Genomic DNA, 18,493 nt, shown 5'->3' with positions numbered 1-18,493 from the left:
GTTTTTTAAAGTCTTTAATTTAGGAAAAAGTTGTTAGGGAATCAAAAATGTGTACATTAATATAATCAATTTTAAATACAGATTAAATCCAGTTCTTATGTATGTGAACAGTTTTGCTAAAATTGCATTGTGTTTTATATAATAAACCAACCTGAAGAGATACTTTATATCTGAATAAAAAAGAAAAAAATACAGAAATATAAAAGCAATAAGTATATTTTTCTGATAAAGTAGTAGTAACTAAAACTGGTCCTTATTGCAGTTCTAGTTGTATGTCTACCTGTTAACATGTTTGCCATGTAGTACCTTTATTAGTGTACGATAAATAGATATGGTTTCAGAGTGTTGGAATATGGTATGAGTATTACTGAGTCCCTTGAATTGACATAAGTTTGGAAATGGTTTTAGCTAGTTTGGAAGCAAGAAACATGTTCCCATTTTTATTTTTTTCAGAGCTTTTCAGATGATGTTTTGACTCATGATTTTACAACATGATCAATGATCATTTTGTGTGAAATATTAATATTTAGTTACAGAGAAATAGTAAGGTATTTAAGATAGACTGTTGAAATATACAAGACAGTTAATAGATTTAGGATGCAAACATCTATGGATACTAGTGTTACCTGAAAATAAATATATAATGAAAATAAATACATAATTGAAGATGCCTGTTATAATTTTTCATTTAGAAACAGAACTACTAAGTGTTTGTAATATACTCTGTAATTTACAAATACTTGATTGGATAAATGTTTGATGTATTTGCTTAAACTGATTTTAGAGCAACTAATATCCCTTTAGCACATAAGCTATCATAATGAAAAACAGAAGAAAAACTGCCACTTACTTGATGTATTTCTAAAGGAAAAACTCATTTTTTCATCATTTATTAAATTGCAAAACTTGTCAGTATTGTACTTTAGAAATCATTTGATAAAAAAGATCATGCTTTCTTTTGCTTTGAGTATCTCAAGAAATTCTTATATGTGGCTTTACTATAAAAGGACTCTAAAGGAAGTGCAAAAATATGTATGTTTTATTTAACTTAGATCTATAAAGCTTAGAGAAAAACCCTGCATAACAATTACAAAATCACTTCCCTCCCCTATTTTATTTTGGAGCATTAATTTTGCAAATGCCAAAAGGAACATTCCCATTGCATACCTGCAGACCCTGGATGAAATGACGGCAAACTTCTGGGGTTCTACTTGACCAGAGTGGCTCTTCTGGCTACAGTGAAAATGTGAGACAGGATTTAGCTAATTCAGTGTATGAAGTCGTTGGCTCTTCTCTATTTTGAGGATCTTTCAGATCTCCTTGTAAAAAAAAAAAAAAAAAAAAAATTAGCTCAAGGGTAGTTAGGTGGTGGGGGGAAATCCCCCACATATAAAAGCAAATTAGTTTTTAAAGAATAGAAAATGATCTGTATGAGAAATTACTTTTGAATTACCAGATTTAAGTGGAAATGAAACGTAGCTCCTGTTAACATTTCTATAGAAACATGCATTTTGATTAAGCCAAACAACCAAAAAAAAGACCCTAAGAGCGGCATAATCATTTATCTATATACTCACAAATACTTTTCTTTTTTCTGATCATCAGTATTTTTTTCTCACTTTATTTGCATCATTTTCTTTAACTTTATTTCCCATTATTCATAGAGAAGCGTTCTACCCAAGACTGAATTGAATTACTGCTTACTTCCCTCTGTGAAGTCACTTCAACAAAGAGTTACTCTTTGGAGTTAGGTCCTCATCTCTAATCTGTATCCCTCAGCTGAAGCGCTTGGTCTTTGGCTGCCCCATCACCACCCTAAGGCACGTAGAAAGAGGGCTCTCGCTTTGCCCAGTCTGTTCACCGAGCTCCTTTTCAAATTGGTGAGGAGGGAGGTTTGTGGAAGGGAGAACTAGATGTATCAAATGACTCTGTGAAGCCAGTGTAATTTGTAAATTTGCCATAAACTTTTAAGTGAGAGTTGGAGTAGGGGTTTTGAGGGTTAGCATGCTTTCAGAAATCAAAAGGAAAACGGGAGTTTTCATTTCAGAGGGCTCTGATACTTAAGATTTTTTTTTTCTAAATTTTACCAAAGCTATTAATTAGCAATTAATCAACATAATTAAAAGATATTAAAGTATTCATGACATTATTGTTATGGTATATACTTAAACTTGAATATATAAATAGGCAAAACACACAGAACAGCATTTATCAAATAATACTACTTAATATCACCTGTGTGTTCATTTAAATTTGGAGCAAGTGAAATACACACTACCTAGGAGAGTGCACCTCTATCTGTCCATGAAAAGTGACACAAATCACTGCTGTAATTGATACTTTTCATTCATTATGAAAAGCTTTTATACACTCAGTAGAGAGAAAGCCTCATTTCATTTTCCCAAACCAAAAAGATACTACCTAAATGCCTTTGTATAAAAGCTAATACAACATGACAAAAATAATATCTTAGTCCTCAATATACATTGAACTGGTGAAAGAAGTTAAGAACAACTTGACAAAGATAAAACATAAAATGAATTTTCATGTTATTTTCTTTGTATTCACATTCATACCAGGTAGACTTTGTCAAATACCTATAGTAAAGAAGAACTTGTTCATGCATGCAGAACAAAATAAAATAAGATTAAAAGCTCCAGGAAATCAGCCTGCTTCAAAAAACCATTAAAGTGTGCCTATCCCTCAAGCTTTACAAATGTGTTAATTGTCGTGTTTCAGTCATGTAAATATGTTTCAGCATAAAGTAACCAAGATTTCCTGTTATAGAAGCAGCCCTGTCTGGGGGTGTGGGGGTAGGGAGGGACGAAAGAGGACTAAATAACACACTGTAATGAAACCTGCCTTTGGGCAGCACATGCTTCGGTTCTGAATGCCCAGAAATACTTCGCAGACACTCTAGGCTGCCTAGCAATGGGGATTTTCTAATTCTGGCTAGCTTGACAAAGTAAATACAACTATTGAACATAAGGCAGCTCCTAATAAAAAACAACAATTCCCCCTTGTAAACACCTACATTTGGCCCCATTAAAAATTCTTTCTTCATACCGAGGAACTAGCAGACCCTTAAATGTGGGGGTCTCAAAGTAACTAGAGAGTAGTTGGGAGATTTAATGCTGCCAGGATGTTTTACATTGCCATTTCCACCGAGCACTTCATACCCCATCTCAGGGCTTTGTAATGTTCTACATACACTGTGGGGCATTATGCAAGCAAACACATTGGCTATTATGCTGTGAGGACTCATATGTGTACAGCCAAAAGGAAATCAACACATTCATGTATGTGTTAGACACAAATATATATGATTGCCACATTTCCAAGAGGAGTGTTCATTGAAAGCTGCCAAATTTGAAAGTTATTAATATTTAGGGGACTGACATTAACATGGTAATTTAGCAATCTGGTGAATTGTCTGATTTCAAAATCCCCTGATTCCTGACTTTTCACATCTTAGAATTTCTCTATTTCATAAGCTGTGGATCAGTCAGACCTCTGCCAAACCTTAAATTGGATAGTGGATCTGCTGCAGTTTTTAAAATCTCTAGGATTTAGGGATCAACCTCAAGTGTGCACACACATTTATCTGCTAACAGTTACTAAGTAGGAGCTTTCAGATTATAGTAAGAAGCAAACATTAGTTTGAATTCTAGTAGACAAACACAAAGATATTGTTACCTTTTGCCACTTCTAGAGTAGTTTCCATATGATATACTTTTAAAGAAAAATGAGGATAAAAAGGAATTCTCATATAATTAGTAGTTTGAATATATTTCTGAAATACTTTTTCAAACTTAACATGCAGATCTAAAAACATCATATGTTCCTAAAATATCTTAGTATTCTGAAGCCACCTGAGGGGTAGTACCCAAAATACTGCGCCTTCAGTGTCTCCTCACTTATCTCGGGTAGAAGAGGGACTTCCTGGACAAGGCGGGCTTGAAGAACCTATTAAAATACTAGTCTATCCAAAGAAAGACCCCAGTTCTCTTCCAGTTACAGCAGTATCAGCAGCAGGCGCTAGATCTCAAGCATCGCTCAACTTGGCCCTGCTAAAGCTTCATTCAAATTCTACACACTCTGGAGCTTATATGCTCCTGCCTGTATTGTGTGTTCCAGAGCCACACAAGCCTTGGGTTAAGCAGCAGTTAGAGACCAGCAAAAAGGTTGCCAGTAAGAAACCCAGCTACACAATGAGGGAAAGATGAGTAGAAGGGAGTCACTTGGGGAGATATCAAGTAACTCATTTAGGCAATGTTGCACAATCAGAGGATCACAGGAATAGTGACCATGTGTGACTTATCCATCCCATTCCTTTATCCCAGACATAATGCTGCTGGGGGAGAGGGGGCTGGTCAGGGAGAAGGCGTCTTTCACAGTGTTTTTACTATCCAAGTACAGTTTAACACATCAAGCTGTGTTACTCAACTGTTACCTAAATGACTTCTTTTTTCAGTTCTACTCACGTTGGAGCATTGATGGGAATAAAATTTACAAAAAAAAAAATAGGAGAAACTAAAAGTAAAAGATACTGCTTTCAGTTTGCATAGAAAGTAAAACCAGGCCAAGCATAGTGGCTCACACCTGTAATCTCAACACTTTGGGAGGCCAAGGCCGGAGGATTACTTGAGCCCAGGAGTTTGAGACCAGCCTGGGCAACACAGTAAGACCCCCATCTCTACAAAAAATAGTTGTGTTAGCACATACCTGTAGTCTCAGTACTCAGGAGGCTGAGGCAGGACAAAGTGAGACCCTGTCAAAAAAAAAAAGAAAAAGAAAAAGAAAGGGAAGGGAGGGAGGGAGGGAGACCATTTTAAGCTTTCCAGGAATAATCTAGTTTGTTTTTTGTCAATGCATAAAATAAGGGAGGAGAATAACATAACTCCCGCACAACTTAAATTCTGAAACAAAGGAACACTGGGATTGAAAGATGGTGGTGTATTTATTGCTATGTATCCAAAAGATTCCAAGTCACATTTTAAAAGAATTAAACTCAGCAAACCATCCCCACACAGAGTAGAGACTGCTAGAGTTTCTCCTTCATGGACATTTCACACAAGGCTCAACTCCTTGTGTGAAATCCTTGTGCCTACCTGGAATCTTCTGTTGGGCCAGCATGAGATTAAGAACCACCACTCCCCACAGAAGGAGGGTGAGGGTGAGGTGGGAGTCACTTAGTAGCTAGAATGTTTCTTCAGAATCAGAAGAAAGCAAGATCTAATAGCCAGTATATACCACCTTTGGGGAAATTCTGTCTCTTGTAGAATATGCATGTTTGCAGCAATTTTTTTTCTATTATTGCAAATGTCCATGCATGACTTTGTAAGGATATGGGTGAGATGGCCCTGGTATTCATAGAATACCACTTCGCACTGGCCGGGCGCGGTGGCTCAAGCCTGTAATCCCAGGCTTGGGAGGCCGAGACGGGTGGATCACGAGGTCAGGAGATCGAGACCATCCTGGCTAACACGGTGAAACCCCGTCTCTACTAAAAAATACAAAAAACTAGCTGGACGTGATGGCAGGCGCCTGTAGTCCCAGCTACTCGGGAGGCTGAGGCAGGAGAATGGCGTGAACCCGGGAGGCGGAGCTTGCAGTGAGCTGAAGTGAGCTGAGATCCGGCCACTGCACTCCAGCCCGGGCGGCAGAGCGAGACTCCATCTCAAAAAAAAAAAGAATACCACTTCACATCACTTCCTTGCTACCCCTTGTCCTTAAGAATCAAATCCAAGTCACTTACTACACTTTAGAAACTCTACAAGATCTGACGACTGCAAACCACACCAAACTTCTCATAGCCACACCCCTGCTCATTGACTGTTCCAGAAAAGCTGACTTTTTTTTCTGCCTTTCAAGTATGCCAAACTTATTCCCACCTCAGGGTTTTTCCATTTTATTCCCTTTGCCTGTGACTTCTTTCTCTGGGTCTTACGAATCCCTTCTCAAAATTTAGGTCTTAACTCAAATATACTCTCCAGAAAGGCCTTCACCTACTAAAGTCATACTCCCAGCCAGCGTCCTATCACCATGTTTTGTTTCCTTAAAAGCACCTCTCCCATCTGAATTATTTTTTCTTCTTTTTTTTTTTTTTTTTTTTTTTTTTTTTATTTTAGACTAAATCTTGCTCTGTCACCCATGCTGGTATACAGTGGCAGGATCTCAGCTCACTGCAACCTCCACCTCCCAGGTTCAAGCGATTCTCCGATTCTCATGCCTCAGTCTCCTGAGTAGCGGGGATTACAGGCATGCACCATGACGCCCAGCTAGTTTTTGCATTTTTGGTAGAGACTATGTTTCACCATGTTGGCCAGTTTGGTCTCAAATTCCTGGCCTTAGGCCTGCCTGGACCTCCCAAGGTGCTGGAATTACAGGCGTGAGCCACCGCACCTGGCCTAAATTATATTCTTTTTTTTGTTAGCCCTCCTATGTGTTGTCAATCTCTCCTCGAGTCATCTAAGTATCTATGCATTGTCCCTCCTAATCTTCGGAGTTCCCTGAAAGCAGGTGTCTTGCCTGTCTTGTTCACACTATTTTGCCTCTAGTGCTTAGAGAAGTTCTGGCACACAGAGTGTAAACTGAAGCCAGACTGCCCAAGTTCAAATTCCATTGGAATACTCTGAAGTTGCAACCTCACTTTCTGCCCTTTTCCCATTGTTTCAGACATGAACACATGGTCCACAACTAACAGCAAGGGAAGTTTGAAAATGAAGTTTTTATTCAGAATTGTTTTATATTCAAGGGTTCTGCTACTAAAGTAAAATGGGAGAGTAGATATTGGGGAAAAAAAATTATCAATCTCTGCCATAGTTCACTTACTCATGCCCTCTTCAGGCATGAGTGAGGAATCCTACTGGCTAGAAACTGCAAAAATCATCTGCCTGGGCAATCAAGGATGTTAGCCCAGTTTGTAGCACCCAGTTCTCTCTGGAAGAAACTCCTTTGTCCATCATCCCGCGTATCCCTCTAGGAAGTTTTTCCTTGTCCATTATCAGCCCTGGCTACAGAAAGTCACCATTGGAGAGTATGCCCTTTGGGGGCTCCACAGTTTTCACAGCCCAGTTATTGATAGGTCAGATTTGGGGGCCTAGGATTACTGTAGAGCCTGAATAATTATAGGCATTTGACCAGGCTTGTGGTTTCTTTGGCAATACAGTTTCCTCAGGACTTAGAAGATTTGCAGTCTGTTTGCTTCCCTTTGGTTCCACATGCAAGTAATCACAGCCAAAGAGTTTGTCTTACATAGTTCTAGGATTCAGTTGCAAGAAACAGATATCACCTACTTATTTTATGCAGAGGGCAAGTTTATAGAAGAAAATTGGGAACCAGTGAAATGATTGGAAGGGCTCAAGGATATTGCCATCAAATTGGCCACCAGGAAATCCACTGCCTGTACCATAGTCAGGCACAGGTACCAAGGTAAAGAATTGGGAGACCACCACTGGAGCTATTAATTGAAGGCACACACTTATGGGGCTGAACCGTTGGGGTTAGTAAATCCCACTGCCACCACTACAACTTCTTCTTGACCCCCATGAGGCAAGCAACTGGACACAGAAACAGTGGTTTGGCCTCAACTTCCACAACTGTCTCTCAACTCCCATGAAGCTGTTGACTAGTCAGTGGAATCCCAACACACAAAAATAAATGGTCTCCACAACAATGCTTGCCAATTGCAGTAGTTAAAGCAGCAGTGAGATAGCTCTTGTTTCTGTTCCACCGTTTTTGTTTTTGTTTTTTTGAGATGGAGTCTCGCTCTGTCATCCAGGCTGGAGTGCAGTGACCGGATCTCAGCTCACTGCAAGCTCTGCCTCCCAGGTTTATGCCATTCTCCTGCCTCATCCTCCCAAGTAGCTGGGACTACAGGCGCCTGCCACCTCGCCCAGCTAGTTTTTTTTTATGTTTTTAGTAGAGACAGGATTTCACTGTGTTAGCCAGGATGGTCTCGATCTCCTGACCTCGTGATCCGCCTGTCTCGGCCTCCCAAAGTGCTGGGATTACAGGCTTGAGCCACCGCGCCCGCCCTCCACTTTTTTAATCTAGTACAAATGCATCTAATTGGATAAACCTAATGTACACCTTCCTAGCCCCTGATGTGTAAGAAGACATACCAGAAGACAAGATACTTCCTGATAGATGCTGAGCACCCATTCTGCTTGTTCATCATGACTGTTACATTGTAAGACTTCAGTCTTAGGCGGGGCGTGGTGGCTCACACCTGTAATCCCAGCTGCTCAGGAGGCTGAGGCCAGAGGATTGCTGAGCCCAGGAATTCCAGGCCAGCCTGGGCAACATGGCAAAACCCTATCTTTACAAAAAGTGCAAAAATTAGCCAGATATGGTGGCTTGTGCCTGTAGTCCCAGCTACTCGGAGGCTTTGAGAGAATCGCTTGAGCCGAGGAAGTTGAGGCTGCAGTGAGCCATGATTGTGCCACTGCACTCCACCATGGGCAACAAAGTGAGACTCTGTCTCAAAATAAATTTTTTTTAAAGACTTACATTCTGACCTCTCTACCCTTATCTCACTCTTTCGTCTTACCAGAAGCTGCCATGAAGCCATCTAAAATAATAGACTTAGTGGGAAGGCAATACCCTTAATCTTTTTTCTCTGAGGTGGCTCCCATTTTCTGACCAGCCACTTAACAAAGGTATTTAACGAAGGCTTAGGGGCACAGACGTCTGCAAAGGCTGTCTGCCTTGGAGTGCAGGTGTAGAAACAGTTGGGTATTTTCAACCCTGTGGGGCCCCAATTGCCAAATTGTTAGTCAGTTTAGCTTGTGGGCTGCAGGTAGTCCCTTCCATCTCTTCTTGCAGATTCTATAACTCTAGCCTGAGTTCATCTGTCTTTTATAAATGAATTTGCTTAAAGTGGCAAGAAGCTACCAACACACCAATGTTCTGAATTTCTCCAATGTTCCACGTAGAGCCACTGATTAGGAAGGAGGAAATTTGCCCTCCAAGTAATCACAAGCATAACAAGGCTCACCAACTTTCTACTTTGCAATACTTGACCTCACTGCCCATCCAGCCACTAAGCCAACACACATTTAGGTAGGTGGTAGAACTTCAGTGCTTCTCTTGTCAGGTACCAAATTCTCTATAAACAGAATATAGATTAGGCTGTTTATAGACCTCTATAAACAGAATATAGATATAGAGATCCAAAAACACAGTGGCTTAAGTAATGTAGAATTTCATGTATCTCTCACATAAAGCCCAGTTAGATGACCTAGTACTCTTCTGGTGGCCAGATGGTATCAAGAGAGCCTAGACCCATTCCATCTTTTTGCTATGCCCTCCTCAGCAAATAGCTTCCATGTTGTCCAGGATGGCTGTGTTAGCACCTACCCTGAAGTCCACATTTCAGCAAGTGGCAAGAGGGAAGTTAGATTCATCCCTAACATTCAAAGAGCCTAGAGCAAGAATGCAAATAAAGGACCACATAATTATTATATGCCTAAATACTTTTAAGTTATTAAGCCAACAAACTATTAAATATGTTCTTTCTTCCTTCCTTCACACATATACCTCCCTGAAAAGCCAAGTTTAACCTTAGGATCAGGGTTCCACTCCAGAACACGGAAACCCAGGGAGAACTGGCCTACAGCATGCCTCCTTTCTCTTCCCACCACTGCCCCCTTACCACACACAAGGGCACATTTACACATGTTTGTGGATGCCCAGCTTGCACATCCAAACTCTACCCCCCACAAATGGCCATCTCTTGGCTACTCCTTGGGCCCCATGTTATGCACATAGACAATACAGTCGACCGTTGGGGAATGAACCTGGGGGAGAGACCTGTGCAGGCTTTGTAGTCATTTGGACAGGGAACTCTGAGGTTATGAGTACCCAGAGCATGTTCTATAAAGAAGGGCAGGCTGGACATGGTAACTGACGCCTGTAATCCCAGCACTTTGGGAGGCCAAGGCAGGCAGATTGCTTGAGCCCAGGAGTTCGAGACCAGCCTCGACAACATAGTGTGACCCCATCTCAACAAAAAAGCTTAAAGGCCGGGCGTGGTGGTTCACACCTGTAATCCCAGCACTCTGGGAGGCTGAGGCGGGCGGATCATGAGGTCAGGAGTTGGAGACCAGCCTGGCCAACATGGCAAAATCCCGTCTCTGCTAAAAATACAAAAATTAGCTGGGCATGGTAGCATGTGCCTGTAGTCCCAGCTACTCAAGAGGCTGAGGCAGGAGAATCGCTTGAACCCGGGAGATGGAGGTTGCAGTGAGCTGAGACTGCACCATTGCACTCCAGCCTGGAAGACAGAGTGAGACTCCATCTCAAAAAAATTAATAAATAAAAATAAAAAAAAAAGAAAAAAATCAGCTGGACTTGGTGGCATGCATCTGCAGTCCCAGCTAGTTGGGAGGGAGAAGGCAGGTGGGTGGCTTTAGCCTGAGAGGGGAAGGCTGCAGTGAGCTGTGATTGTGCCAGTGTACATCAGCCTGGGCAAAAGAATGAGACCCTATTTCACAAAAAAAAGGGGGTACAGAATCTAGAAGCACATCTCCTTTTGCCCTGTAATTCCTTACCCCATAGGATGGGGCATGACCAAAGGAGGTGTGGATCAGGACCTAGGGCAGGGGCTCTCTTGCCAAGATCTAATAGCAATTTTAAGGAAAAGGATAAGTAGATGGTGCCTCCCCTTTAAGGAACTCACCCTAAAGTTAACCATAGCACTTCTGCTCAAGATGAAGTGACCATAAGTTAGTCACTCAGCCTCTCTATTGGCAAGGGAAGCTGGGAACTGTGACTTCTGTTCTGGGAGGCTGTGTGCCTCACTAATATTTAGAAATTCTTGTACTCTCTGAAAAGGAGAATAGATGTTGGGAGTAAACTGGCAATCTTTGCCACAGACACATGCCTTTTCACAAACCACACTTTTGTTTAGACAGGTGAGTTCTTCTCAGTCTGCTTTCAGAGAGGTGAATCTGGAGGCAAGACAATACTGTCAGTTATAATTGACAGTCAAAATAATTGCACACCTGAGCGTTTTTCAATGGACAGCCAATGTGCAGTGTTCCAGCGCTGAAATTTTGTCTAATTTTCAGATCAATCAGGAAGAACCCAGTGAATATTTTTCCATTTAAGGGATATAGTATGATTATGACATTCACTAAAATTCAATTAAGATTAATCATTTTAATCATAAACCCTGGGCATGAATTGGGCCTTAAACAAAAACTTAAACCTAAAACCTAATCATGTGTAGCAGAATTTGCTCCAGAAATATTCAGCTGCTACCAAATGTACACTTGCCAATCCAAAAAGAGCAAATATTTGGTTCTGGCATTGTTTCCACTGGCCTATTCGTATATGACAATAATGCAAAATTCAGCAGATGCATCCTCCGCATTGCAAATTCTAACCAGATGTAGAATAATTACAATGTAATATTACATTATAACAATATAATAATATAATTATATTTTATAATTATGGAGTAATACAAATACAACAATATAAAATACAATGATTATATAATAGCATATAACATTGATTTTTTTTTGCAAGTTGAAACAACACTCTGAAATCTTGTGAAGATACCATAGCAATACTATGATGGTGAACATAATCTGTCTCCTCCCCTCCATTCTCCCCCTTGTGACCCTGAAAGGAAATCTGTCTTTCCACAAAGGAAGGAGAAATTCTCTGTTTATCCATAGAGCAGGGGAGACTGTGAACACATTGCTTTTATTCCCACTCTCTGGACTAGTGGGATCATGAGGTATGCATTTGTTGGTCAGACACCATGAATGGGGCCCCCAGCAGTCAGCTATAGTTCACATACTGAGTGAATGCTTCTGGATGGAGATCATTTGGTTGTGGCCCGTCTGGAAATTGACATGCCACTAGTTGTCTCCCAATATCCATTTACTACTCCTTCTATAGTAATAGATTTGTTAAACATTTTTATACACTTTTAGACATTTCCCAGCCTCCGTTGCAGCTAGATGTGGCCATGTCTTTGTTCTGGGCATGAGTGGAAGTGATGTGTCCAACTTTCAGGTCTTGCCTTCTTGGCCCCTTTCTTCTCACAAACTAAGAGCCAGGAAGAGCATCAGCCTTGCAGCCAGAAGTGGAACCCCTTGTTGAGAATGACAGACCAGTCCTTCCCACTCTGAATTGCTTACTTCTGGACTGTAAAGTGGGAAAGAAATAAACTACCTTTTATAAGCCATTTTTAGAAGAGGGTAGGAGTGTCTCTGTATTATAACTACTTAGCCTGTACTCTTAATTCATTCCCTACTACTTGGAGCAGTTCAGAATACAGACTGTGGCAGACATGAGTATATCATCCTGCTGTGAGAGCATCACAGCTGAAAGCCTGCAGTGGAATAGGATGGCGTGCCTTTTAAGTATTTGTTTCCTCCCCATTCTATAAAGGGGGGATATGCTTTTAAAACTCGAGTGGGAAAGCTTCATCTTCTGACATTTCCTTTATTAGTTACTTTGCCAGCAGTGAAGACATGTGCAAAATGCAGGTTTTAAAAATAAATAAAAATAAAATGGACCCCAAATTGCCTCCTTAATACAGCCATACATTGGCCCAGAAGCCAGGCATCTTACATGCCCCATTTTCACTCCTGCCTTACAAAGTATGAGGGAAATTATTTAGACTTTTAAAATCTCAGAAGCAGGGACTGCAATTGCACTTTCCTTTATATGTCTGTAAGGAGCCGCAGTAGAGAGTAATTATATTAAATACTCAGATTCCAGGCAGACTGAGACCTGGTGGCTAAGTCTGATGTACTGTTGCTATTGTTTATATTTGTTCATTTCCTTGACCTAATAAACTCACTTGTTTTTATCTGGTACCATATGTATTTTTATGAACCATCTCAGATCCTTTTTTGGAGCAAGAAAAGCTATAAATAAATTAGTGTAGAACTTGATAGTTTACAAAACACTTACACATCTCATTTTATTCTGACAAGAGTCTTATGAGGGAAGAATCATTCCCCCATGATAGATGAGGACACTGAGGCTTAACGAGCCAAACTGACTCTGCTGAGGTCACATGGAGAGTGAATGACAGAGGTAGGTATCTAACTGTCACTCTCTGCTTCTGAGTCCAGTGCCCACAAATCCTGGCCATGTCTGTTAAGGGACCAATGTAGAACCTGTGTGTTCTAAGGTATTTATAAGTTGCTGTTTTTTGTTTTTGTTGTTTGTTTGCTTGCTTTTTAAGATAAGGGGAAAACCTTAGTAACCTTTTTGTTGTAGAGACGAGGTCTCACTGTATTTTATTGCCCAGGCTGGTCTTGAACTCCCAGACTCCCACGTCGGCCTCCCAGAGTGCGGGGATTACAGGTGTCAGCTACCCCGTGCCTGGCAAGTTTTCATTTAAATTGGCAATGTTTTAAAGAAAAATGAAAAAATATATTAGGAGTATTCTGAGATATTAATGCTTATTTCTGTGATCCTGAACAATACAAATTGTGACTTTTCAGGAAATGTCAGGAATGTTTAAAAGGTTTAAAATAAATCTTTAGTCATCTGCTAAGGGTTAAAGTGTACTACATCAATTGTTTTCAGAAATTAAACAGTGCCTAATGGTTTGGTCTTGGCAAAATGTGAAAAATATAAACTGATTAAACTTATTTTAATGAGTATTTACCTGCAATTTGTCTCAAATCCAGGTGTAATCTAGATTCATTATCTTGCCCCTTCTGTCTGGGAACTGTGAGTGCTGAGCACAGGCCTGGCAGGGTGGGAAAAAAGGAATTAGAAAGGGAACTGTTGAGCCAGGAATTCCAATCCTGTGTTTCTATAGGATCAGTTTAGCCTCTGACTCAGAAGGAACAAAATATAGACAGTGGCTAAGCCCAACAAAGACACAGAGAGGCAAGTAGAGGGGAAAGAATCTCAAAGTCCAGCTCCCCTCGGTACCTCTTGGAGCCTCAGAACAAATCACTTCTGCTGCTACTGCCTTATTGTGACCCTGGGCTTCCCATGGGCCTAAGGGTGCCTTTTGGCAGGAGTCTCCATAATCGGCCAGAGTGTTTTGCTAGCCTCACTGTTTCCCTCCTTGCAGCATTGATCCAGTGGGATTATAGCAAATCACCCCAGCCTGTGCAGGAACCGTGGAAGTTGTCACACCTTTCCCAGATCCGTTTGCCTACACAGAAATCATTGTTTTAGACAAGGCATTAATGGAAAAAGTGGGCAGGCAGCCAGCCAGCCAGTTATCCATCTCCTGCATCACACAGTCTCTTCCTCCCAGAATCTGAGAAAAGAAAATCAAGTGGAAAAATTTCAGCTCAAGAAGTAAGATATGGTTTTGGTTTTGGCCCTTGCTTCAGAACCCCAGGTATAAAATGAGAAATATGAATACCTTGATTTGGTTTTCAAGCTTGAGAATAATACGATTTTTTTGTAGTCTGGTTTTTATTTAAACCATTACTCAGTGAAAACTCAGTGTCTAAAAGTTTATATACCCCATAGCCCTTCAGTTTTAAGTCTAAAGGAGGTCACCATGCTATGCAGAGTATCTTGCAGCATATTTTTTCAGAAGACAGATCTGGGATACAGCAGCATCTGAACATTTACATGTCAAGTGTGTAAATGCTTTGGAAGCCTCAAAGGAAAAATCCCTGACACACCTGGCAAGCCTGGAACCTGATCTCTCGTTCTTCCTCGCTGTTTCACATCGCACTGACATGGCGCACAGGGGGAGGCTCAGAAAGAAAGAAAACAAAACCCACTGCTTGAGAAGTTAGATTGCGTACTAAGCTCATTCAAGTAGTAATCAACAAAAGCAGGCAAAATCACACATAGATTCACATATTTCCAAGAGCCATTCTTGGGCTTTTTCAAATGGCATGAATATACAACTAGCTTTACAATGTAGCATTTGGTTAAAAGCAGTTAATCATATTACCCCTAAATTTTTATGCTCAGAAGTCTCACACGAATGATATTTGACTTTACTTCAAAGCCATTCAACCTGAAAGATTTCCAAGCATGTCACATGTCACATTTAGCTACTTTTGCTCTGAAGGGCTTTCAGCCAACTGGCTCACATTCGTTGCCTAGAAAAGCAGAGGCAGAGAAATGCTTAGCCAGTCCATAAGCAAATAGGTCGGCTCCTGAAATAAATTATATTATACTTGTTCTAAACAAACCACACAAGTTTTCTCATTTAGATTATCAGAGCAGTAGGACCCATTAACTAAATGCATCATGTAATCGTAAAGATATATTGGTTCTCCTGTTAAGCAAATCTTCATTCTTCATGTCAGAATCCAGTTTATTACTTCAGACCCAGCTCAGATGCCAACCCCATAAAGCTTTTTCATGTTTTCCTTCCCCAACTGTGACTTCTGGTTTGTCTCTGCCTTTTTTGTGTACATAACTTGTAATGTTCAGTGTGAGGGTTACCTGTGTGCTTGCCTTATTCATGTTACTGGATTGTAAGGAAATGAGTGTGGAAGGTACTTTATTGACATAACCTTTCAGAATGCCTTACTTCAAGTGGATTCTAAATATTTGTTGACTCCAGTTGATTTACCAAACAGCCTAATCACCATCTAACATCATTTGTCAGGTCCCAACCAAAAGTATATACATACACGTTTCTTTATGGTAATTTTCTTTTTCAGATAACCTTCAGATTATGCATGTATCCTGGTCATTTTTCTTTTGCTCATTAGCAATAACTACAACATCTTAAACATTAAAACTCAGACATGTAATTAAAGGTCTCTTTCCCTCCTGCTTCCTCACATGGACACTGATAGAACTAACCCTACACAGACATTTGTAACCCCAAACTTTAGAACCACACTTGCCTTTTGGATTCCTGAGCCTTTTTTGTTTTTTGTTTTTTGTTTTTTTTTTCTGAGATGGAGTCTTGCTCTGTCACCAGACTGGAGCGCTGTGGCGCAGTCTTGGTTCACTGCATCCTCCAACTGCCTGGTTCAAGCGATTTTCCTGCCTCAGCCTCCCTGGTAGCTGGGATTATAGGCACGCACCACCACACCCAGGTAATATTTGTATTTTTAGTAGAGACAGGATTTCACCATGTTGGCCAGGATGGTCTCCATCTCCTGACCTCATGATCCGGCTGCCTCGGCTTCCCCAAAGTGCTGGGTTTACAGATGTGAGCCACTGTGCCTGGCTGATTCCTGAGCCTCTCATGCCTTTGTTTCTGCCTGAAATCTTTCCTGGAACAAACTAGAGCATAAAGAAATGAAAGAATTGCTTAAAACAAAGAAACAAATATGTCTTTATTTGTGCTTTTTTGTCATTCAAGAAATAAACATTTAGTTACTTAATAAGTGACAGGCTGGGTCCCATGGATACTAAGGATTAGTTCTGTATGGATATTATTGTATGACTGTTGCAGCTTTTCTTGACCCCCTTGACCTTTCTGACATGTTTGTTGATCATGCATTTGTATAATAGTATCTTTTATCCTAGATATATTTGTATTAAAAATAAGTACAGGCAGGTTGAAATCAAGGAAGAATATTTTTCATAAATTATTTTTAGTTTTAAAATATTTTGATCATATGCACACAGCTTGTGTTTACATGACAATAAAAAGCCTTTGTTCAAGAAGGAAACTAACTGGAGCATATGCTTGTGGACCACAATATTTTGACCAAAAAAATATGGTTCTCCCCTTTTTCATCTGTTCCCCCCCCGCCCCATATTGAAGGGAGTTTTCCAAATGAAGGGTTTCAGCTAGGTTGTCTCCAGGTCAGTTCTCTAGAAGGCTCTGTGTAGTCATCAGTGGGGAGCCCTATGCTGCCTTATCTTTAGCTTCCCACACACTTTGTGTCTCACACGACAGATATGTTCCTTTAAGTTTGGATTTTTATGCAATAAATTTTGCAAGCTGGGAGCACTGAGAGTTAAATGAATTTGATATTCTTTTGAAAACAGAAAAGTGTTCTTTTGAAATATGGATGTTTCTCCGTAATTACAGTAACTTCTGTTGTGGTCAGTTGCTGTGGTAAGTTTAAATCAGCCTGTATCTGCAGAAAAGCAGTTGGGATGGGCGGGGGTTGGGAGGGTGTTCAAAGCAACACTGTACTTTTGAAAACATGACCCAGCATTATGCATAGAAACAAACTTACCAAGACCCGTAATAGATGCTATGGCTGACTTACCTGAACATATAAAAACATTGACCCTTTGATTGGTATCATTTTTTTATGTTGTCAATATTTCTGTGAAAATTTTAAGTTCCTAGAGAAAGTATAACCTTGAAAAAGAATCGTCAGGTCAGCTAATAGAGAAAGAAAAACAAGTATTCATGGGAATCTATAATTGCTGAAAAGCTACATTTGACCTTAAAAATTGCATGTTGGAGCCCTGGCAAAACAAAACAAAGCCAAAAAGAAAAAAGACACCTGCTGTTATTTATGCGGTATTTCCAACGATGCTGTTATTTATGTGTTTACATGTGTTCACTTCTACCTAATGAGAAAAGATCTTAATACTTAATACATTTTGGTTTGGACACTGAAAATGTTCCACTAAGATTCCTGTACAGTTTCTGTAATGGCTGTAATTTGTAAAATCCAGTAGGAACAGGAGGTGATTATACTGGAATTCAGTCTGAAGAATTGTTTTAGCAGGAATTTTATATGCAAGACTAAATGCTAATCAACAGAGCATAATATTGTATTCTGAAGTATGCTAGCCAAAGCAAAATTAATTTTTTCTTCTCTTTTTCTTCTCCTGAAATCTTCTGCTGTAGCGACTGCATTTGCCTCCAGACTTGTCAGACACAGTGAGCCGCTCAAGCAAACAGGATCTGGCAGAATCCACCAAGCGGCTGGGCCCAGGCTGTGGCATGATGGCCGGAGGCAAGAAGCACCTGGACTTCTAGGGATTCCTCCTTAGCCGTTGCATGCAGAATTCTATGACACTCTAATTATGATTGCTAATAGCTTATGTAAATATTTTTCTTAACAATTTGACCCTCCACTCCTTGAAAAACACAGGATTGTAAAATGGAGCCACCATTTCTCATTTTTTAACTTTTTACGGAAGTAACACAGCAGAAATACTTTTCAATCTTTCCTTCATGCTGTAGAGAAAATAATTTTATTTTTAAATAAACACCAAAAAATGTCAAAATCTCAAGATGCCTGACAGTGGTCATTCGTGTCCGTGTACTAAGGCATTTAGTGTCATGGTAGAGTGCATGTCACAGCAGGTAGCATACAAAACATGATGAAATTCAAGATTGTATATGAAAACATATTTTCTCTTTATTTCAGAAACAGTCACTTGCCACCAAAAATGCTAAGTTTTTTTAATGAAAATGTGTTTGCTAATATATAAAATAAATTTGCATTTATGTATCCGGTTATTAAATTGATAAAGACAAAATAATATTTGGGGATTTAGACTCCATTAAAGATAATTAGTCTACCATAGTAGTTATTAAATATAAAGAACTTGAATGATAGGAAACATAGAAAAAAGAAGTGGATGGTCTTTAGTTTAG

At 40.0% G+C, this 18,493-nt stretch overlaps 1 protein-coding gene across 2 annotated transcripts in view; it reads left to right on the top strand.

Annotated features, from left to right (window-relative positions):
• Positions 1 to 18,126, top strand: part of ELP4 (elongator acetyltransferase complex subunit 4) — a 268,639-nt gene extending 250,513 nt beyond the window's left edge. For both annotated transcript variants that reach the window (XM_010358326.1, XM_010358327.2), the window contains exon 10: positions 17,738 to 18,126. In XM_010358326.1, coding sequence (XP_010356628.1) covers positions 17,738 to 17,869 — 132 coding nt within the window. In that variant the 3' untranslated portion in view covers positions 17,870 to 18,126. The remainder of the gene's footprint in view (positions 1 to 17,737) is intronic.
• Positions 18,127 to 18,493: the final 367 nt, after the last annotated feature.

Source organism: Rhinopithecus roxellana, chromosome 15 (assembly GCF_007565055.1).
Source record: "Rhinopithecus roxellana isolate Shanxi Qingling chromosome 15, ASM756505v1, whole genome shotgun sequence".
Lineage (NCBI taxonomy): Eukaryota > Metazoa > Chordata > Mammalia > Primates > Cercopithecidae > Rhinopithecus > Rhinopithecus roxellana.
This window is presented reverse-complemented; position numbering and strand designations above follow the sequence as displayed.